We start from the raw sequence: 23,677 nt of genomic DNA on the forward strand, positions 1-23,677 counted from the left end.
TTATCTTTCTGTGTACTGAAGTGAAGCTGACTGGTCTGTAACTCCCCAGGTTGTCCTTATCCCCCTTTTTATAGATGGGCACTATATTTGCCCTCTTCCAGTCTTCTGGAATTTCTCCCATCTTCCATGAGATTTTGAAGATAATTACTAATGGCTGAGATCTTCTCAGTCAGCTCCTTGAGTATTCTAGAATGTATTTCATCAGGCCCTGCTGACTTGAAGACATCTGACCTCTTCCTTCTGTTTTAGCCTCAGATCCTACCTCATTTTCACTGGCATTTGCTATGTTAGGTGTCAGATTGCAGCTAACCTTTTTGGTGAAAACAAAGGCATTTAACACTTCTCTTACCACATTTTCTGTTGTCTTTCCCCTCTCATTGAGTAACAGCCTACTCTGTCCTTGGTCTTCCTCTTGCTTCTAATGTTTTGTAGAATGTTTTCTTGTTACCCTTTATGTCTTTAGCTAGTTTAATCTCATTTTGTGCCTTGGGTTTTCTAATTTTGTCCCTACATGGCTTTTGGGTTTTCTTATGGTTATCCTTTGTAACTTGACTCAGTTTCCACTTTTTGTATGACACACTTGATTTCAGATCATTGATCTCTGGTTAAGTCAGGGTGGTCTCTTGCCATACTTCCTATCTTTCCTATGCAGTGGGATAATATGTACTTGTGCCCTTAATAATGGCAGTTTTTCAGAGAGAACTCTAGAACTGTTTTTCCTCTTAGACTTATTTCCCATGGCATCTTACTTACAAATTCCCTGAGTTTGCTTTCTTGAAATCCATTATCTTTATTTTGCTGTTTTCCCTCCTACCGTTCATGAAATGATAGTTCTTGATTCTAATGATCACTTTGACACAAGCTGCCTTCCACTTTGAAGTTCTCAACCAGTTCCTCCTTATGTCAAAAATCAAATCTAGAAGTCTCCCTCATTGCTTTCTCCACCTTCTGAAATAAAAAGTGTGTTTCCAGTGCATTCCAACAATTTGTTGGATAATCTGTGCCCAGCTGTATTATTTTCCCAACAGACACTGGGGAAGTCCACCATCACCACCAAGTCCTGTGCTTTGGAATGTATATATATTATATAAAAAAAGCCTTATCCACCTCTTCTTCCTGGTTAGGAAGTCTATAGTAGACCCCTATCATGACATCACCCTTGATTTTTTTAAAACCCCTTTTATCCTTACCCAGACATTTTCAACAAGTCTGTCTTCTATTTCCATCTCTACCTCAGTCCAAATGTATACATCTTTGATATACAAGGCAACAACCTCCTCCCTTTTCCCCCTACTTGTCCTTCCTGAGCAAGCTGTACCCTTCTATACTAATATTCCAGTCATATATTGTTCCACCAAGTCTGTGGTGCCAAACTAAGTCAGAGTTGTGATTATTCACTAGTATTTCTAGTTCTTCCTGTTTATTCCCCATACTTCTTGAAAGAAGACAGCAATGCTCTATCTACAAGGCAAGATACAAAAATTTATTGAATTAGAATTCTAAACAAGACAGACACCCTGATACAAACTATATGATTAATGGTAATTTCCTAACTACTTTTACATTTGCTTTTAGTTTTTAGAGCTTAATTTCTAGTTAAATTTTCATGCAAACAAACAAAATCCCCAGGTTTTGTATTAAAATCTGTAGACTAATCCCAGAATCTACTTTTTAGGTTTCTCCTTCCAAAAGTGCCCTATGAACTACAAATAAATCAAACCATAGTGCCACAACATTCGTTTTTATAACTCGGAGCAAAATAATTTGTGCTGTACAATTGAACACTACACGTAAAAAAAGTGTATATTGAAGTTCTCCCCATCTCACAATTCAAATAACTGAAGTCAATATAAGATACATAGATCAATTTTACACCGGTCATATCTCTATCACTTTTCCCTGTTTAATTTTGTTTTAAAGTGTTAACAGCAAAGATCTGTTGTAATAAAAACTGTAGGATTACGAGCTTAAATGAAAAATACTGTTTTTAAGACATTTCATACATATACTTTTCCTTTTAAGGGAGACTTTACAGGGTAACCTAATGTAAAGATGTGAGTATACACTCACCTATTTCCATACCATTTACTGATACCAATACGTGCTCAGCTAAAGAATAAAGTGTGCCACCTCCTTTACTCATTGTTTCCCAAACTATGATAGAAAATTTGTGTATTTGCCAGCTTGAGCATCGTGGGGTACAAAGTTTCCAGCATATTAGATTTTCATTAAGTAGCATCTGTCCCATCCTCTTTCCTGTCCCCAACACCACCCTCAAACATACAATCATAATTTAAATAATGTTTTAAACAACTCTTGCAATCACAGATACAGCAGGATCATTCACTAGCCTCTTCTACTTTGCCTACCCAGCTTCAAGAGCAAGCCAAAACATGCATGTACAAAAGTCCCAGATTTCACTCATTTCAGAGGCAAATATCATTCAGGATGGCTGTGCAAGGAGCATGTGGAAAGTTAGTTACATTTGCCTCTCCTAATGAATTTCTGTCTATCTTGTTTATTGGTCCATATTGCAATTGATGGAAAGCACATTACTATACATCTTTGCACATGAGGAAGTAAACCAGTACCAAGCACAGTACCTCTAACAGTCTAATACACAATTGCTCTTAAAGTGTGAGGTGCTTAATGAGTGATCTGCTCATCACAAAAGGTTATTCCCCTCCATGTGCAGTGACTGGCAGCCTACAAAACAATTTCTTCACTGAAAATTTAAGACACAGTCTTCTAAAAACAAATGCAAAATTTCAGCCCTTATCCCTTTAACCTGAGCCTGTAAAACCTGTACACATTATGATTTTCATTCACAGAATTAACATGCAAACATTTAAGTTCTGATCTCTGAGCTATGTACCAGCATGAAGTTAGAAAAACTTGACGAAACTAACCCCACGCACACGCGCACACACACACACACAAACTTTAGTGACTAACTACAAAACCAAATGCAAAAAAGGCACCAATTTACATTTAAAATGGGTATGTCTACACAGCATCCGAGCTTCCTTCCAGGTTAACACTAAATACTTACTCACACGTTAAGATGAAAAGGAGGACTTGTGGCACCTTAGAGACTAACAAATTTATTCGAGCATAACATTTGTGAGCTACAGCTCACTTAAAGATGTTTCAGTAGTCCAAAAGATAGAACACTGCAGCCAACACTATTGCCATATTTGATGCCAGCAAGTACTATTCTGTTGCTTTATCACATCACAAAGACAAATATTTAATAGTATAGTACCAAGTTTACACACAGACTCTTGGCCACGTCAGGAGAAATTTACAACACAATTTTTATTTATTTTTTTTAAACTTACTTTGATGCTCATGAGACACGCTTAGTAAATTTTAACAACAGACAGGGCATGTATTTGCCTTGCCCAATTTCCCCCACCAAACTACTTCCGCTGTTGTCTCTCAACCATAACCTGGAGGGAGTAGGGAAGAATACTTCTACGAGAGAGATAGTATTGAAGACTCCTCCCTTGGCCTCTAGCTCTGTCTACAAGAATACCGATTATAGGGCCAGTCTGGTTGTGGGTTGATAGCTAATAGTCTTCCAGTTGTCTGTGGATACTATTGCACACCATTAACTGGCTGCAATAGTAAGCACAACAAAACTGAATTGTTTGCAGCAGAGCAACATTAAAGTCAACAGGAATAATGCAAGCAAATCATTCTGAGGAACCACAGATGCAGTCTCTGAATCCCAACAGTACATCAAATTTCTTACAAATTTAAAAACAATCTACAGAGGCATTGTTATTCAGATACATAATTATGCAGGTGACAGTTCGAAAGATTAGATCCCTTACCCGAAGTTAGCAGATACTGATTTTGTATTTAAAAAAAAAAAAAAAAAAGCTATTCAGCCTAGAAACAATTTCAAGAGTTAAACAATTTAGCCTCCTCCCTTCTCAAAAAGGGAGGTTGCTGCACTTCACCTTAAAGCCTGTGAAGAACATGTGGTACAATATTTTGTACTTTGATTTCAGTCCATTCAGCAATCACTTTTAAATTAAATGTACAAATTTTATCCAAATATGGTTCATACACTAGATAGTCCAAAAAAGGAGGGAGGACAGATGGACACTTGGGTTCAGTTAAAGCTTTTATTAGCCATTTTAGCTTTTCCTCACAAACTTTTCAGAATTCCTGTAACAGTTCTTAGAATGTCAGAGTAGAGCATTAAGAAGTGTTCTAAGAAGTTAAAGAAAAAATGAGTAGCAGCAGTTTAGCAGTAATTTCTCAGGGCATTTGACTGCAATATGCTTAGGCCTCCTTTTTCTCCAGTAAAATTTTGTGCAATTCATCTGCATCCTCACTTGTTTTCACTCTTATTAACATTGTGACCGGGATAGTGGAATTCTTCTCATCAATTGGTGGATTGGGAACACAGACAATAAGAACGTTGTTTTTTCCTGTTCTTGTGCATGGCATTTTGGGCGGAACCAACACATTCAATAGTATGTTACCTGCATTTGTGAGAAAAGAACATAGTCCATTAAACAAATTTATTGGTATTGTAAAAAAATGTACATATTAGTAAGCTTACAGAGCAGGAATTTAAGCTTTAGTATGGAATGAGGGATACCCTCTCCCCCGCTCAAATTCCCTCTTCCCCCACCATTTATATTCCCAAGGGATTCTCCCACCAGTAAGGATTGTAGGTATGCTTTTACTTTAGGAATTCCATGGGGAAGCAACAGCAAATTGGGATGGTCTGTTTCGTTCTGATCATTCATTTGACAGAGTAGTGTGTGTAAGTGGCAAAGCTTGCCGATGTGATCTACTACAGCTGCTGGAGATGCTCTAGTGGAGAGGAGACAAAGGAATTTTGTTTCCCAAATAATATCTATTCCTCTGCTATTTCTAAAACAATGCTTCACTAGTGACGCAGAGGAAGATGAAATTCATGGGTACTTCATCAGATTCACTCTGCCACTGCCAGAAAGGCCTCAAGTGGAAGTACTGACCAACTGGCAGTATTAGACAAGTTTAGGTCCAAGGTTAGGCCTCTAGTCTTTTGCCAGTAGAGATGGGGGAGGGGTGTTTATCTTTGCTTTACAAAATACTTGGCTTACCAACAGAGTATCCATAAGGCTCTAGGGGCCTACCTCCCATCTCTTAGCCAGAGGTAAAATGTCAGTGACTTGTAGTTCATGGGAAGGAAAGAAATGTGAAACCCTCCCTCCAAAAAAAGTAAGAGAACAGCAAAAAAAAAGCTGAAGGAACAGTGTTAGGGTGACAGGTTTCAGAGTAGCAGATGTGTTAGTCTGTATTCGCAAAAAGAAAAGGAGGACTTGTGGCACCTTAGAGACTAACAAATTTATTTGAGCATAGCACAGGTGGGACTGTTTTTAGGAGGGTGAAGTGTCCCTATGACCAACTTAAACCTCAGCTAAATGAGGAAATGCAGTACACAAACCAAAATCTGAGTGTTCACATTATGTCTATATAAATGTAGCAACTACTATTCCAAGACATCAAGCACAGTCCTTAAGCAGTAGAAAAAAACTGCACTAAACATACAGGAGCTGTTAATATAGGACTGGATATGTTGTAGTAGAATATAATTTTTTATGGTTACCACTGTTCATTCATACAACCTATGCTGGAAATAGGGTATCATTCAGTTATAAACAACAGGCATAAGTTAACATTAAACTACTAAGTGATTTTAAAAAAAAATCACATTCAAAGTTAGTGCTGTATTAGAGCAATTTCAAATTTAAAGTCAGCAATATGCATAAACAAAAGAACAATTTTCATAAACCTAGGAAATAATTTACAAAACTATAGTAGTACTGGGGGGAGAGGGGAAATTCAGTCTTCCATTGTACCATACCAATTACATCTTAGAGGTTTTCATGCACCAGAGCTCAGCAGCACCCTACACGCACGGAATTTCTAGTGTGAAATCTAATTCAGATCTATCCATACCCAATAACAAGCCCATTCCCCAACCCAGATGCAAAAGTCCGGATTTCTACCTCTTCCTAGTGCCCTAGTATTCACAATTTATATCAAAATCACTGAGACAGTTACGGCAATTTCCTGGCATATCCCTGGAAAACCCTATTGAATTAAATTTATGTATCTTTGGGGTCCATTGTATTAAATTAATGATTTATATATTGTGGTAGTCCAAGATTATAGGTAACCTCTCTGCGGGGGAGAACTTGATGTGAACCCTGGAAAGTGATATGAACTTCAAAGGACTGTTATGTTTTTAAGTATTGAACAATATACCAGACAGGAATGGATTTTTTGACAGTGTCAAGTGGTTTGCCTGGGAAATCTCTAGGGGGAGCTGAATGCAAATTCCCCACCTTCAGTTATGCAAAAACCCAGCCTTTTGAAGCTATGCCCTGAGGATAGGACCATTATCTGCTGATTAGCTGTTCCCAGGGTCTCAAGATCAAAGACCCAAGCTGTATAACGGACAAACTAATCCATTCATTGGTGTGCTAGTTCTGAGCTAAGGCTGTTACAGACTTATAACCACACAAAACCCCCTCATAAGGTCTGAAGGACTGCCTCCTAGCAGAAACCCTGTTGCAGTTGGGAGGTAATCTCTGGTAAAAGTGTATTAGTATGCATGTATTTTTAAAATTATTTTTAACATTTTCTCTGTAATGCTTTCACCTTAAGAATAAATGTGCTTGTTTATAAGGGGCTATGTAGTTACTTCAAAAATTGGCAATTACTGCTATTCCTAGCCTTCAAAGCAGAAGCAAAATGCAGATGCTGGCTTGTTTAGGTAATCTGTCTTGCTGGGAATATCACCGTGTAGGCAGGGAGAACTGTGCAGCCAGTCAGGAGGAAGACACATGCAGGTCTCTACCTAAGTGGTGACGGCTGAGGAGCTGGAAGCCTAGGATGGGTGCATTTAGTGGACCATGAGGGGGAAAGCGGGTGCAGTTGCTCTGAACTGTGACAATCACACTAAAAAATGCATAACTTGTGTGCTCAATATGTGTAAGTACTCAAATAAGAGATACTATCAGTTAGTTACAGTGAAAGCACTGGATCCTTTAGAAAAGAAGAGTACCAATATAGATTTCACTATAGAGCATTATCAGGATCAGCAAGACAGACTCAGAAGAAAGTTACATACCTAAATTGGTGTCTGCTCGCACCAACAGTTGAGTTTTTTCATTTCCTGCAGGTTTTAAATGCAGTGTTCCTACACCCTTTTCTTTAAATTCATTATCTTTTTTGTAGAACAGTTTGCACCTATAAAATAAGTCAGACAGTATGTGCAGATATATAAACAAATTTTAAAAATCTCCCCGATAATACAGAATGGAGGATTTGATCTACAGTTAAAGTCCTTTAAATAATTTAAACCGGATAATTCGAGAATAGAGGAAAACAAAACAAAAAAACCCTCCACACATGTCCAGTCTCCCAGATCACAACAAAATGCAGTAAGAACCTAAATAATGTAACTACCCGGATGATAGATCCCATAGCATGGGTTAGCTGTCTGTATTAATGTTGTTTCAGGAAGAAAATGTGTCATTTAGGCTTTAAGTATAAATTGTTGACTATCAACTACATTTGAAATATGCTCAAAAAAGGTGTGACATTTTGACTATTATAACAAAGGACAAAGCATTTTAAGTTAAAACTTTATGGAAAATAAGGCTATAGAAAATTTGAATAGTTTCGGAAGTTTTATGAAGATACTGGGCTTATCTATGCTTACCAGGGGATCGAGGAGCGGCGATTGATGCATTGGAGGTTGATTTAGCAGGTCTAGTGAAGACCCACTAAATCAACCGCATATCACTCTCCTGTCGACTCCTGTACTCCACCAGAAAGAGAAGAGTAGGGGGAGTCAATGGGACAATGTCTCCCATAGACGTCGCTTAGTGTGGACCCTGCAATAAGTAGATCTAAGCTACGTCTATTTGAGTTACGCTATCCACATTAGCGCCAATTGCTTAGCTTAGATCAAATTTTCCCTGTAGTGTAGACAAGGCCACTGAAAACTTGGCAAGAAAGAGCTACCTAAGTCCCATTCAGTAAACATCTGTGATAGTTGATCTCATTCTTCTCAACAAAATAAAATTAAATATGCAAGAGGCTAGTTTCAAACAAGAACACCAATTTATGATACGTGAAGTGCAAGCCAAATGACCATATGCTATATAAAATAAAGACCTGAGACAAGCAGTTAAATAATACAAATTTTAATACATAAAACCCTTGGCCATTATTTGAAACGCTAATTTTACCACAAAACTGGGGGAAAACAGCCAGCATTACACACTATAGGGTTGCAAGTTAAAGCATAAAAATAGATTTTAGTAGGACCACAAAGCAAAAGGCTCAAAAATGGGAGAGCTTAACTTGAAAATATTAATGGTTAAAGTCAAAACCCCAGAGTTTGCAATATACTAAATTAAAATGTAGAAACTGTTATCCTAAAACAAGATCTTTTGTACTTTGTAAACCTTGCTTCAAAATATTTAAATTTAAAGCCCCAATCCTGCGAAGATTTAATATGGTACATACTTCACTCACATGAATAGTTCCTTTTATGTCAATGGGACGACACACGTGCTTAAAGTTAAGCATTACGTAAGCATTTGGAGCATCGGGCACTAAAACTGTATTTTAATGAAACTTCTTTTAATAGTCTTAAAGTCTGAATTCGAACCAAATTTGGTTCCATGTTAACCACGAAAAGTTATTTAGACTTCAAATACCTTAAATATTTATTATTTCATATACAGACCAAAATTTTTAAAAGCAAGAGTAACTTTAGACTCCTATGCCCAGTCTCCTCTGGGAGGGATTGTCAAAAGGACCTAAGTGACTTAGGAGAACAAGTCTCCGACTTCAAATTGCAAAACCTAATGGAGGAGTACAGCTGGTCAAAGTATTTCAGCTTTCTTGAGCTGTGGAAATGCAATATATCAGAACACAGTGTTGGTTGCAAATAGAGCACAAACTTTTGCTCATCAATTTTGTTTGAATAGCTGTTCTCACAGTAAGGATGTTAATAAGACCCTAGACATTCCACATAGATGAGCTCAGATGAAACTTCACAGGAAAAAAAGGTAAAATCTGAATTTCTAACAATTAAACTAAAAAAAGGGACAAAAACATCAATTTCAGCAATTCAGGACTGTAGAATAGGAAGAATGTACAGAACTTGCAACACGTAAATAAAAACCAACAATTTCAATTTAAAAAAAAAAATAATTTTTTTTTAAAAAAAAAAGTCATTATTTGTATCCACTATGACTTGTAAACATTAAAAATGACCACTCACTTCTTTGAGTAGAAGGCATCATCTTCCTTTACCTCATTAACAATTGCTTTTGGGGGCTCCTCCTCTTCTTCTTCTCCTCCTTAAACAAAGGAATGGTTTAATACAACCCAAAACAACGTTGTGCAGGTACCACTTAAAAAAATATTGTTTTCCTTGCACTGTATTATTGATAATACACAAACATACATATTTAGAGTGCACGTATACAGTCCCGAGATTGTCAAATTATTTTAAATTGATTTGTGTCTTGGAGGTAAGGCCACTATAAGAAACCTTCTGTGGGTCAGTAAGTCTAGTGTTTTCATAGCTACACCAGCTAAATGTAATTACGATAATTCTGATCTGCATATTCAGTTTTGGAAATTTGAATAGCACCTACTTAATAATAAGGTTGGTTAAAAAATTTTTTTTGGTTGAGAGGTTTAGTTAGAAAGTAAATAGATATTCATGAGTAGTTTTTCCCCAATAAAACAAGTTATATGGAGGACTTGAAAAGTATTCTAGGGGTAGGTCTAGGGGAGGGGAGGAGAGCTACACCAATGATATCAAGAGACAACAGATTAAAAATTGGTAAGAGTTCGGACTCTTTCCACCTCCCCACACTTGCTAGGAATTCTACCAGGATCCCGTGCCAGCCTCTGCTGCTACTCACAACTTTCTAAGCAGCAGCAGAAGGAAACTGACAAGATCTTTTGTAGTTTTACTGATCCCTAAATACTTAGGGACAGCAGCTGTGAAACTGACCAGAATTTTATTAGTTTCATTCTGCAGCTGCTTGACAAAGCTACTGGGTGCTGCTGTGGGGCTGAAACTGCTTGAAGACTTTAATGTACCACTGTGTAGTTGGTTCACATTCAGAAAGACCAGAAACTCAGTTTTGTTCAAAAGTTTACATTCCACAGAAACTGAAGTTTTAGGGCCTTTCCCCACCACACCTACAAGGGAAGCTACCTCCCACTCCTCTCTAGTGAGTTGTTCCCCGCCCCCCCCCACCCCAAATCCTAGATTATGTAACTTTTATATAAGCATAGACTGAAATGGTGTGTACAAGCAAATAGTATTCCACCTCCTATATTAAACCTCAAAAGATAGACATGGTGGACAGGGTTTACAACGGAAACATTTATAAATATTTTCACAGTACTAATCACTCGTCATTTTGTTCCAGAATAAGTAAGGTATAGGGAACCAAGAGTACTCCAATTACCAACTTCACACATAAAACACTTTTGCATAACAGTTTAATCAGTATTTGACAGTGCTATTTAAAATTCAGCACGGTTATAAAAATGACACTATGGACCACACTACGTTTGTGTGCCATTACTTATTATTATGTGGAGCAGTGTTTAAAACAGATAAAAGGGCTCATTCCTTTAAGAATGGTGGGGGTGGGGTGGTTTACAGCCAATTTAATTAGATATGCAGGTTCCAGTACAGTTAAAGTTACATTTGGTTTAATTTGAGCTAGAGATTACAATGTAATTAAATTTCATCAGTGATTAGACTTGTATTGCAGGGAGAAATGTGCACTTTTTGGTATATACTAATCTGACATTAGAATAAGTCAGAGGGTCTGGATTATAAATTTGGTTGAAATTCTGGATGAACACGAGTAAGATTTTAATCATAACATTTCAATAGTTGTGTAGGCAAATATATTGCTTATGTAATACTGAAAAGATGCTATTAAAATGTATAAATCCACCTAAATTTTACAGTTTCTTACAGTCATGACAGCAAGCCTGAGAAATTCAAGATTAGAGGTAAAGTTCTGCAATTGTTCAGTATTGAAAATATAAGAGCAAAAAGGTGAATAAACCTATACAAGCCCTTGTTAAACTTAATAGCTCACTACGAAGAAGCCTTGGAATATTAAGTTACATCCCAACATTCAAAGCCTATCATTAGCTAAAGTTCAATTTATCAAAAAATCAATATTTACCTTTATCCTCACTACTTCCACTTTCTGTCTGAGCTTCCAACACCCTGGTGGAAAGCGTGGAGACAGACTTTCCCTGGTTTGCATCTTTTCCAAATACACCCGAATTCCCAGGGGACAATGAAAAATTAGTTAATGTGCCAGAACCAAGGGAACCCAAAACAGAACTATCAACATTCTTGCCAAAATTAAATGAGACATTTGATGCAGCTCCTAATGGTGATTCCCTGTTCTTTTCCGATGTAGATTCAGTTTTCTTGTCTGATTCATCCTCAGTTTTGTTGCTGTTAAACAAAAACGTTGATCCTTGCTGAAGTTTCGAAGTCCCAAATGTAGGAACAGACTGAGTTCCAGTTGTTTTGTTACTTTCATTTTCAGAGCCACTATCACTACTGCTTCCATGATGTTGTTCAATGCTTGCTAAATATTTCTCATAGTCTCTAAATATGGGTGTCAGATCACAGAGGGGATTTGTGTTTACATGCTTTACTATCCAGTCACGCACAGAACAGTTTAGAGCTGCTAACTGTTTGTGATAAACACTAGAGCTGCACATTTTACTTTGACTATAACCAGAGGATGAGGATTGTTGACTGCCACCATTAGCTTTTGTGCCTGAAGCCTTTTTCTCAACCAATGTGGTGGTGGGACCATTTGATGTCACGGATCCTATTGAAAAAAGTAAGAGTCATTTAAAAAAAAAAAAAAGGTAATCTGGAAGATACTTACTTTCTTCAAAGTTTATATATCAAATCATCTACATTCTTGCTCAACTAGCCCGCTCTGTGAGCTCAATTTAATTTGTATCATCACAGTATTTAAGAGCGAAGGGAAAACAAAAGGTGGAGCAGTACAAGTAAATAGACAATGCTTTAAAACAGGCCCAGTGTGTTTGCAGTCTGGAGTTTCAAAATTGTATGGCTAGTGATTAAAGGTAAGAGGCAAAAATTCCAAAAAAACAATAGTACAATTAATAAAGCTAAACAAAGTATAATATTACCAAAAAAAAAAACCACCAAAAAAAAACCCCAAGCGAAGTGTAGAAAAGTACTAAGGGAAGATTCTAGGTATAGGTTAGTTTTCAGTCACTTATCTGCTGCATGCAACGTGATTAGCTAATAAAAACAAAAAGACCCAAGCTATTACAAGTTTAAGGATGCACATTTAAAATCAGGAAATGCAGAAGTTACATACACAGCAATATTTACTTGGCTATCTTGCACAACTGCATATTTCACAATGTTATACATACAGTAGTTATATTCATCTTCACACACAGGATCTGAATCTGTTCTCATTGAAGTCAAAAGATCTGTCACTCACTTCAATGAGCCAGATCAGTCCCTTAAATCAGAAAGGCAGGGATATAAAATACTGAATACATTCAGTACAGGCAACTTAACTTTGCTTTTGAACAACTTTAGCTTTTACATTTTTTCTCTTCACGAGAATCTTTCTAATTGCCTGTTTTATAGCTTTAATATTGAAAAGGTTTTCAACTGAACTTTCCCACCTTTTACGGCTATTTGCCACAAAAATTTTCAGCAAAGCTTGTAACAGGGCAATAATAATATTATTACAGGGTAATAATTATACCTTTACAACAGAAAGCTATTTGTCAAGTTAAAAAAATCTAGAATTTACAATCTTTTAGAACGTGACAAAAACAAATACTGCAGTGATAAAACAAATTTTATTAGATAATCTTTGAGTGTTTCATTAAAGTAAATTTAACAAATTGTCCTGTGCCACTTGTTTTAGAGCAACCAGAGTGTAGTAAATCATATCTGTCTTGTTTGAGCAGGAATTTAGAGGGACTCCATAGTGATCTCATGATGGGATTAATTTTTGCTTAAAACATACCAAATGAGCATGTTCAGAAGGTTTGTTTTTTTTAATTGATCATATCTCTAAATAAAGGCATTTATCAGGGCAGACTAAGTCCATGCTAAATTTCAAGCATTCATCATTTCTAGTCTGTGACTTAGGTTAAAGTTATTTTAACAAAAGCATTTCATTCTTCTGTATCTAACACAAGGGATTAGGGGAAAATAAAAAGGTTACTATCCTTCTGTAACTGTTCTTCAAGATGTGTTACATATGTCCATTCCACGCTTAGTGTGTGCACACCCTGCGCAGTCACAGGACATTTTCCTCCGAGTGGCACCTGTTGGGGCAGGTCAAGAGCCCTCGGCTGTCATACACCACTGTCGCCCAGCTGCTCCAAAGCCCCCTCTGTTCCTTTTTGCCTGACAACTCCAATGCAGAGGGGTAGGAGGGCAGGCTGGGAAATGGATATATGCAACACATCTTCAAGAACAGTTACAGCATGTTAGTAAGCATTTTTTTTTTTTAGTTACTGCACATGAGCATTCCACTCTGACTCAAGCTGTAAAGTAGGAGGGGGGACTGGAGCTTATGTACACACACACTAGAATACAACTTGTCCAAATTTAGCATAGTCTCTAGAGTGCTGAGTGATGGCATAATGGGATGTGAAGGTGTGCACCGAAGACCAGACTGCTGTTCTACCACTGTCCTGGATAGGGATTTGCATGAAAAATGACACTGAGGCCTCTTGCAAACTTGTAGAATATGCAGTTATTTTGCTCAGTGGAGAAATGCCAGCCAGATCAGAACATACATGAATACTGGAAGCTCTCCACGATAAAATTCTTTGTGAAGAGACTGGGAGACCTTTCATCCTGACTGCAGTAGCCATGAATAGTTGGGCTGACTAACGGAACTATTTAGTCCTGTCTAGAACACGACAGCTCTTCTAACGGCTAGGGCCGATTTGCCTGGTACTGAAGTTAGGCTTGCTTAAAGGTAATTTGCAAGGATTGCCTCTGGAGCAGTGTTCCCTCTGATTTTTCCCACACATGTGCAGAAAGAATTTAGTTATGTACACCAATATGGAGGTGTGACAACCTCTATCTTGGTGCACGTAAAATTCATGCGGTGGGGGTGGGGCTGAGGGGTTTGGAGTGTGGGAGGGGACTCAGCGCAGGGGAAGAGGGTTGGGGAGCAGGGGGGTGATGACTCTGGCTGGGGGCATGCAGGCTCTGAGGTGGGGCTGGGGATGAGGGATTTGGGGTGCAGGAGGAGCGAGGGCTCCAGCTAAGGGGAGGGGTTTGGGATGCAGGCTGCCCTGGGACTATGGCAGGGAGAGAGAGAGAGGACTCCCTCCAGCTCTCTCTCCCCGCAGCAGCTCCAAGGCTGGGCTGGGGCGCCTCTTCTCCGTCCTCTGCAGGTCCAGGGGGGCTGGGGCCAGGGGACGGTCACCTCTTCCCCCCTGCCCAGCAGGTCCAGGGTGGGGGAGAGGCAAGAGAAGAGAGAACAGGACTGGACAGCAGTTTGTTCAGTCTCTCTCTGTTGCATATACCATTCTGAGCCATGATTGAAGGCAATGCATGTGGAATCTTGTGTGACTTATTACAAAGGTGCCTGCCACCATGTACCCCAGTAGTTGTAGGCAATTTCTGGCTGAGGTCTGCGGGCTGGCCTGGATTGTGTTGATTTAAGACAGTTAAGGTGTTGAACCTTTGTAGTGGAAGAAAGGCTTCTATGAATTCTAGATGTTGTACTGAGTTAGAGTTGATTTTTGAACATTCAATTTTTAGTTCCAGCTGCATGAATATATTATAGTATTTTGAATGGCTGATAGGGCATCAAAGGATCATGCCTGGAGTAGGCACTGGCAGTCATCTACATATGGATATCACAATTCCTAGTTTGCAAAGACGTGCTGCTACAACAGACAGGTTCTTTAAGAACATCCTGGGTGCAGATGATAGGCTGAATGGAAGTACCTTGTAGTGAAAATGGTCTTGACCAAAGAGGAATCTCCGAAACCTACTGTGGGATGGCTGGATCATGATATTTAAATAAGCATCGAGTAGGTCGAGGGCCGAGAACCAGTCTCCCTGGTCCAGAGATGGAATTATTGCTGCTAATGTAACCATACTGAATCGTTGTGTCTTTACATATCTGTTGAGTGATCTCAGACCCAGAATGAGTCTCCATTCTCTGTTCTTTTTTGGGACCAGGTAGTATTTGAATCGAAACCCTTCCCTCTGTGCTGACTGGGAACTGGTTCTACAGCACTGAGATTTAGGAGAGGGTTTATTTCCTGACTTAACAGTTGCTCATAAGAAGGATCCCTGAAGGAGGGCGGAGAGGTAGGTAGGTAAGTAAGGAGGATGGAATTAACCATTGGAGATGATTTCCAGGACCCACTTGTCTGATATCTTTTCCCAATTTTGCCAAAAACCAAGAAAAACCCAAAACAACCAAGAACAAAAACGAGGTGGTGTCCAAAAGGATGTAGATTAGAGTTTTGCAACAATTGATCATGGGGGGTGGGGTGGTAGCTTGGGCCCTTGACCTATGCATCAAAACTAATGTTTCAACATCGATGGTTGTGAAGTTGAGGTTTGGGCAGTTGTCAGTCTTGGTTTCTGCAGCAGTTGTCTCTTCCACTGGGGGTTTCTAGTGTCTCTGGGGTGGAGGGAACTGAGCAGGCTAGGATCTTTGTGATGTCTGAGATTTACTGTATTTCCTTTTCTGTACAGGCGTATAGATCCCCAGAGAACACAAAGTGGCTCTGGAATCTTTTAGTGTGTGGAGGGATTCATCTGTTTTTCCGCAAAGAGTTTGAATCCTTTAAATGGAAGGTCCTCCACAGTCATTTTGGACCTCTCTTGGGAGGCTAGAAAGGTGAAGCCACAAAGCTCTCCTCATTACCACTGCTGTGGATATGGAGCTGGCAGCCATCTCAGCCACATCTAATGGGGTCTATAATGATGATCTTGCTAGAAGCTGATGCTCAGCAATGATGGCTTGGTATGGCTCTCTCTGATCGTTTGGGAGATATTCAGTAGACACACTGAGTTTCAAATAATTGATATGATTGCTAATTATCAGGCCCTTGTGGTGAAATACAATCCTAAATTGTAGGGTTGCTGATGAGTACAATTTCCTGCCAGATAAGTCCAGTCTTTCCAGTCCTTGTCATTGGGTGTTGATTTAGTGTGCTGCCATGTGCCATGTTCATTTACAGCATCTACCACAAGAGAATTTGGGTGTGGGTGGGAAAATAGAGTCCATATCTTTAGAGGGGACATAATATTTTTTTTATTCAGCCCTTTTACATGTGGGCAGTATTGTGGCTGGTGTTTGCCAGATGGTTTTGGCTGGGTCTAGTAGGGCCTTGTTGATAGGAAGGGCAATATCAGCTAATGACTCCTTCCCTTTGAGGGAGATCTGAAGCGAGTCCACTACCCTCTTGGTGAGTTCCTGAAAATGTCTGACATAGTCTACCATGGTTGGTGGTGGAAGTATAATGGCTTCACCTGGAGAGGATGAGGAGATGTTTGTTGCTGGAGGAATCTCCTTGTCCAGTCTGCTTCCTGGTCCTCAAAAGTTCCTGTTCCAAAAAAAGATCTGGGGGTCTAGAAAGGGAAGCTGAGGAAGATTGTCTCACATCAGGATAGAGGAAAACTCTCAAGATCCTAGAGAACTGGTATCTATAGGTTGCCCATGGGACCCAGTACAGTCACTGGGGTGGTGAGAAGTGGATAGGCCTTATCTGTCATATTGATACTGTGGCTCTGTGACCCTTTCTAGGTGACTGGTCTCTTGACGTTACCCTGGGGACCTTTGCACTGAGCCTGAATATATATCAGTCATCCTCCTCTTCTTCACTAGATAGAGGTGGAGCAGACAAGGAGGCTGATGGTGAGTGTCTTAGTACCGTGGGGAATTCAGGGGATAAAGATGTAATCGGTACTCCAGTGACGCCAGTACCAACTAATGGGGATTCAGGTGTTTCTGAAACCAATAGGTCTTTGGAGAAATGGAATTCCTGTGATACCGTGGTAGCAATCAGTACCATTAAAGTCTGCAGAGAGGGGACCATTGTTGTCAATAGAATCAACAGTACCTGTAGTCTTCTGTGGTTTGATGAGTGGCTAGAAGAAGGTGCTCTAGTCTTTTGGTACTGAGGCTCTCCTTGACTCCAACAGTGACATTTTAGAGGAGCTAGTGTGCTCCCTACCACTCCTATCCTCTGACGGTATGGACGTCCCTGTGCCCTTCAGATCTTTAGGCTTACTGGCAGTTCCAGCACCTGAGGAGCCTATAGCTTCATGGGTATCCAGTCACAGTTTGGTCGATACCAAGGTGGACGATTTTGTCAGGGATCTTTTTTTCCTGGTCAACTCTTTAGTCTGGGGACTTGAAGCTCTCTTTCTTGAGGTTTTCTGAGAATCACCAGATTTTCTCTTTGAAGCCACCTGAGTGTGATGTCGTTAGGGCACCGATGGGTGCATTGGGAACTGTTGTTCTGCGGCGGTCCAAGGGAACTTTCCATCATGAGGAATCTGAGTTTCAGTTGACTGTTTTTTCTTGCCCTGGATTTTAATTTCAGGCAGAAAGTACACTTCTGTGGTACCTGACGCTCTCTGAGGCAGTGAACGCAGTGTGAATGGCTGTTACTGACAGGAATAGCTTCTGTGCAGGACAGAGTGTGTTTAAACCCAAAGGAACAGACCATGCCTCTTTTCGGGTTTCGCTTCCCAAAGGGGAAGAGATGACAAAAATCAGTTATGGACAGGGAGACAACTTTTCAAAGCCCCATCCCCCCAAAAAAAATTTAAAGGAAAAAGGACAGTATTAATCTAACGTAAACTCTACTAGCTATAGTATATACTGGAAGTACAGTTCAGAAATAAATTCTGGACTCTGCTAATGCTTCATTTCAGGCCAAAAGTGGTTGAGAAGGAACTCCGGGTGGCTCACCCGTGCAGCGCTAGATAGCCTTGAGACAGAGCACACAACAGGGAGAGCGCATATGCAGGCCAACTGGGCACTGCTATCTAAAATCTCCAATCTGAAGCACAGGAATGTGGATACACCTACAGTGGAGCACCCATATGAACACTACTCGAAGAAGAACCAATTTTTCAAAATGAAAAGTTCCATCTTCAAGCAGAGAACATGCAAAGAATTCAATCCTAAAATAAGATGTGCACGTTTCCAAAATATTGGAAAAATGCTGAAGCCACAAGACCTGTGTGCTGGAAAATATAATCTCAAAATAAACTGAATGAGTACCATAATGAAGAGCCTAGACTAGGATGAGTATTTGTTTATATACAATCTATATTAAATTATATTTATCTTATTTATAAAACATTCTCTTACTGATCAATTCACTAGAGAGCATAAAATCATACAGCTTTGGGAATCAATTATCCTGCAGTCTTCAGCTAAGATGTCCATAGCTCCACCTAGAGCTTCTATGGAGCAAATAGCCAAAATTTGTTTTAGCTCTTCATTCAAGGACAAAAAATGTAAAGGATGACCCCACCATCACCAGAAGGAAATAAGACACAAGCATTATGAAAACCCAAAAGTTGTCAGTTTGACTCCAGAAAACTAAAGCCAAAAGTATTTTTATACAATATACAAAAGATAGGATTCAAATGTAACCCATTATCTTTAGTACCAAGTTTGCCTATAGGAAACTGCAGTATAGAAAACTGTTTCAGATTATTGTAGCTGATTTATGGATAGGTTTTCAGTCGTTGTCACAAGTTATTTTAGAAAACAATTATAGAATCAGGTGGCCAGAATCATGAATTAACATTACTTCGAAAAACACCATAATGGCTACATAAAAAAATGGAAAATTCCCTTTGCTATGATGGGCAATCCATAACTATTTTAAAGTAACATTTCTCAATGTGCTCAGTTTGATTTTAAGTAGATAGCAATGTTTTATACATAACAAAATAAAAAACAGCATAGTTTGAAAGTCATTTAAATCTCTTCCCTTAAGATCTAAACACTATCTGATCCATCTTTCAATAATGAGAGTTGCAACTGAAGCAGTCACATCTGATGGGTTACTTTCACTGAATTTTATTCCTCTAAGTTGTGGAATTTAGGAAAAATGAGACATTCAAAATTAAAATGAAAATACTTTATCAGCAGGATTCATAAAACTTGGCATACTATACCATGTTTCAGTCTTCCATTCCCATTCATTTTTTTCCAGAAAGCCTCTAACTTCTACCTAATCTACTCCCAAATATGAATTAGTTTCCAAATGTCACATTTGGAGATCAAACTGAGTATATGACTTGCCCTTCCCACTTGTTTAAAGTCTTTGTAAGAAACCCAACAGAGAATAGAGTTTTTTGAAACTTACTTTTATTGTTACAATGAAAAACCGTCACTTAAAGTTTGGACCACCACTTTAGCTTAAACAAATTAATAACTTTGGAATTTCATTTATAAATAAATGTTATTTTATTTACAAATAAAAGTATTCGTCAACTTACCAAATGCAGGCTGTGCTTCAGGAGCAGTCTTTACACTAGTGAAAGAGGGAGTATTAGAAATACCACTGCTTCCATTCGACAGCCCTCCTAAAGACTTCATTTCTGTACCATTACCAAATCCAGTGAAGCCACCACCTCCTTTTCCACAAGGTAAAACAAAACCTTTAAACCCTTTAAAAGCTCCTCCATTGTCAGACTGAAATGAAATAAAATAAATACAACCAATTATATACACACCTCACCCACAAAAATGTTTTCATATACTTAGTACTAATCAAGCACTACTGCAAAACAGTTCCAACAAAACAAAACAAAAAATTGTGAATGGTACCGAATCCCTTAAAACAAAAACAAACACGTACTAGTGTTTGTCGTTTACAACATTTGACAAACAATCATTTTCTAACCACTCTATTTACAGAAATCAGACATCAATTTCCTTCCAGTTCATACATGCTTTGTTTTCAACAAATATTTAGAATTACTGTGCCTTGGCTCAGGCAACTGACAATATGAGTACAAAGGTACATAACTAAGCTTAGCAGAATTCTATTTTTTTTAATTTCAACAGATCTGTTTTTTTAAAGCATTTTTAAAATCTATTTAAATTTTCACAGTTGTCGGAAATTGGGGGGAAAGGGAGGTCAGAATTAATGACAGACGCTGATTCAAAAACTTAAAGCTCTATAACTATTAACACTAAAATTGCCAATATCATGTCAAAATATACAAAATAAATATCCTTAAATCAAATTGTTTTCAAGCAACTTTTCCTTACTTTGACTATCTGTAAATTTGGAGTATTATTGACAAATACTTTTGCATTGGTGCACACGTATGGTGAAAGACGTTTATTGACATTTACCAATAAAAACCTAGTCCTTCCAAGCCTATATATACACACCTCACCTTGAGAGGATCAGGATACAACTAACTAAATCATCAGAATAGGAAGACAAATTTGAGAACAAAATCTGCAGGATTAGTAATGAATGAGTAGGAAAATGCCCTATTTTAAGAAGTACATGTTGTACAGTATGTGGAAGTCAGGCAGGAAGACATGATGTTAGTAATTAAACTTTGTACTAGCATTGTTGATAAACACAATTTGATCTACTCCCACAGCAAGAATGTATCTTGCATTAAAAAAACATTAATAACCTGCTTTCCTGAACACATGGAAACCTAGAACTACATAATTTCAGATAAAAACATAGAAAAAATTTATTTCCCACACATATACCTTCTGCCTGTTTCCAGAAAAGGTCTCCAGAATTTTTTAACATCGGCAAAATTCAATGTTTTTTCCCCTAACCTCATCCTCATAAATGGCTGAAATTTCAGCCCAAATGGCTAAAAGTTTAATGACATTATAGCAACTGAAAATAGAGTATTTCAGGAAATGTCTGGTAACCTTAATAATAGGCAAGTTTATCAGCCCTCCTCTAACACTAAGTTATTAAAATCTCCAAAATGTTCCCATTGTTGGAAAACTGAAGCTATTCAAATGCTTGGTTTCTTTTGTCTTTAGAAATGCTAGTTAGTTGTCTATAGTGCAAATTCAAAATGTTTTAAAGAACTTTCATCCTTTTCTGACCATGGCATTTGTACTGTCTATATCCCATTCCACCCTTAACCATTGCTATGTGGACAGTTACTGAAAATATCTTCTGCAGCAAACATAGATTCCTGTATTTGAACAGTGTCCACTATAGTACCTTTTAAAAAAGCTTGCTATACAAGTTAAATTACAGGGGAAATGTACAATACATAATCATGAATAGAGCACAGGTGGCACATTTTTCAGTATTAAAGATTGAGAGTGTAACTATATTAGTCTTAAATGTTAGTTACCTCAAACCCAACATTTCGGCGCTTTGCTTTCTTAATAGCTCTGTTCTTCAGGACTTCTTCACTAGCCACTGAGAAAGTTCCCACCTGTAGGAAAAGTACAAACTGGGGAATGCCTGGTGAGGGTCTGAACATGCAGGGTCAAAATACCCTGGAAAGAAACCTACTAGTGGTATTAGTCTTCTGCGTACCAGCAGTTGTAAAAACATAAGAATGGCCATACTGGGTCAGACCAATGGTCCATCTAGCCCAGTATCGTGTCTTCTAACAGTAGCAAATGCCACGTGTTTTAGAGGGGAAAAAACAGAACAGGCAATCATTGAATACTTGTTTCCTGTTGTTCACTCCCAGCTTCAGTAACAACTACCACTCCCAACAATAAGATACATTGCCAAACTCCCACAGGTCAAAGCTTCACAAACGAGAAGTGGAGAATAAAATGATAAAGAAAAAGGAAGAAAGTGTGTTTTTAATAGTGGAAAAGGAACATTGATTTTATGAGCATTTATCTTATGAATGACTAGTAATATGAACAATTTTTCTGCTGTCCAAGTCATCTTTCTGCTGCCAAATGTGACTTCAATCCTTCAGCTGACATTCAAGCAATTGTACAGGTTTGAAGAGCCTGAGTGATTTGGCAGCAAAGAGATGCAGTTCCCTAAAATAGAGAAATACATCTCAGAAAGAAAAGAATCAGGCATGCTGTTTTACATTTGTCATCACTCATTATGTACCATATCACTGAACAATTAACTGATGTACCAGGCCTGCTGTAATTCTGAGATGTTCAATTTTATAAACTCCTCAATTCCCAAGTACTTCATAAAATAGAGATTCTACCATAAATAAAACTATTGTAAAATGATGCTATCTGATACAGTGCAGACCAATTTGGGGACAGTGCTTTAACACTTTTCCAGTATGAAGGGAAAGTAAGCTGAAAAAGCCAGATATGTTGTTTGACAGGACTAGGCTGTCAGATTCTTGGGTGGTTAGCTGGAAGTTTGAAACTACCTTCACATCCATCTCTCTCATATCATTCATTTTACTTCCCTTCCTCACAAATCCAGTTTGATTTCATTTTTATTATGGCAAATGAATTACTTCAGAAATTCAGCTCTTTGAGAACAAAGGTTACACAATATTGATGCTGGAGAAGTTAATCCCAAATCATTAGCAACCGCCTGCACTACTACTCTTGTGACCTTCATTTTGGCCTTGGCCTCTTAGATATAGATTGTGCGGGCCGTAAGTCATCACCAATTTTCTGCAAGCTGTTGCATTTATAAGGCAAAACCTGACCACCACCACCACAGAATAAATGGAGGACTTTAATACAACTTGTTTCAAAAATGTATTGGTAACTTTAGATTTCCCTCATTTTCTATTGGCCTAAGTTTTCACATTTTGAGTACTGCATAAGCTAGTATAACTTGTTTACAAATGATGCAAAAGTGCAGGTCTTAACATATTCTGACACTATAAATACTGATTCTTGTATCTAGGTGGAATGTGCTGTTTGACTGGTAGCTAACTGCTCCTACACTGTCAGTGAGGAACTAAGCAAAGTGTTCCAAGTTAAATAACAAGAAACATAATTCTGAAGTTGACCCATATAGAAGCTAAGTGTGATTCGAACAGAAGTTCTGTACTTGGCTTTATCTATGACTTCTATCTGTATCTCAAGCAGTCAAAGCAATGGTCCCTACCAAACTTGGTATTGTAAAAGCTCTTCTACTCCACATGCATCTTAAGAGCTCAAAATCCTTAAGCATTCTAACAAATTCACAAGTTTGGGTTCCCACTATAAATTTAACATCCTCTATTCTGTGCAAAAGGACTTGGGCTTCTGAGGAGGCTAGTTCCCTTCCTGTAATTCTAGCGACATAGCTAGAGGGGTGATCAGATTAAGGTCCCAGGATTTCTTAAAGTACACCTCTACCCAATATAACACTGTCCTCGGGAGACAAAAAAATTCTCACCGTGTTATAGGTGACCATGGGGGGGCAGGGGGGAGCCCCTGACCGCCTCTGAGATCCTCTGCCCCTTATCCAACCCCTTGGCCCCGGCCCGGCACCCTTAACATGCTCTCAGAGCAGCGTGTCAGAGGTTTACCACGTTGTATGCAAACCCGCATTATATCGGGTCGCGTTATATCGGGGTAGAGGTGTATTTTCTTCAGCCTACATGGCACACAAGACCAAAATTCAGCCTTTTTTTGGT

At 38.6% G+C, this 23,677-nt stretch overlaps 1 protein-coding gene across 3 annotated transcripts in view; it reads right to left on the reverse strand.

Moving 5' to 3' along the window:
• Nucleotides 1-3,299: 3,299 nt before the first annotated feature.
• NUP50 (nucleoporin 50) overlaps nt 3,300-23,677 on the reverse strand; it is a 32,672-nt gene continuing 12,294 nt past the window's right edge. For all 3 annotated transcript variants that reach the window (XM_084648720.1, XM_084648719.1, XM_084648718.1), the window contains 6 exons: nt 21,458-21,541; nt 19,604-19,799; nt 11,259-11,924; nt 9,314-9,392; nt 7,145-7,263; nt 3,300-4,499 (listed from right to left, as the gene is read on the reverse strand). In XM_084648720.1, coding sequence (XP_084504846.1) covers nt 4,297-4,499; nt 7,145-7,263; nt 9,314-9,392; nt 11,259-11,924; nt 19,604-19,799; nt 21,458-21,541 — 1,347 coding nt within the window. In that variant the 3' untranslated portion in view covers nt 3,300-4,296. The remainder of the gene's footprint in view (nt 4,500-7,144; nt 7,264-9,313; nt 9,393-11,258; nt 11,925-19,603; nt 19,800-21,457; nt 21,542-23,677) is intronic.

Source organism: Lepidochelys olivacea (assembly GCF_965140295.1).
Source record: "Lepidochelys olivacea isolate rLepOli2 genome assembly, chromosome: 1".
NCBI lineage: Eukaryota > Metazoa > Chordata > Testudines > Cheloniidae > Lepidochelys > Lepidochelys olivacea.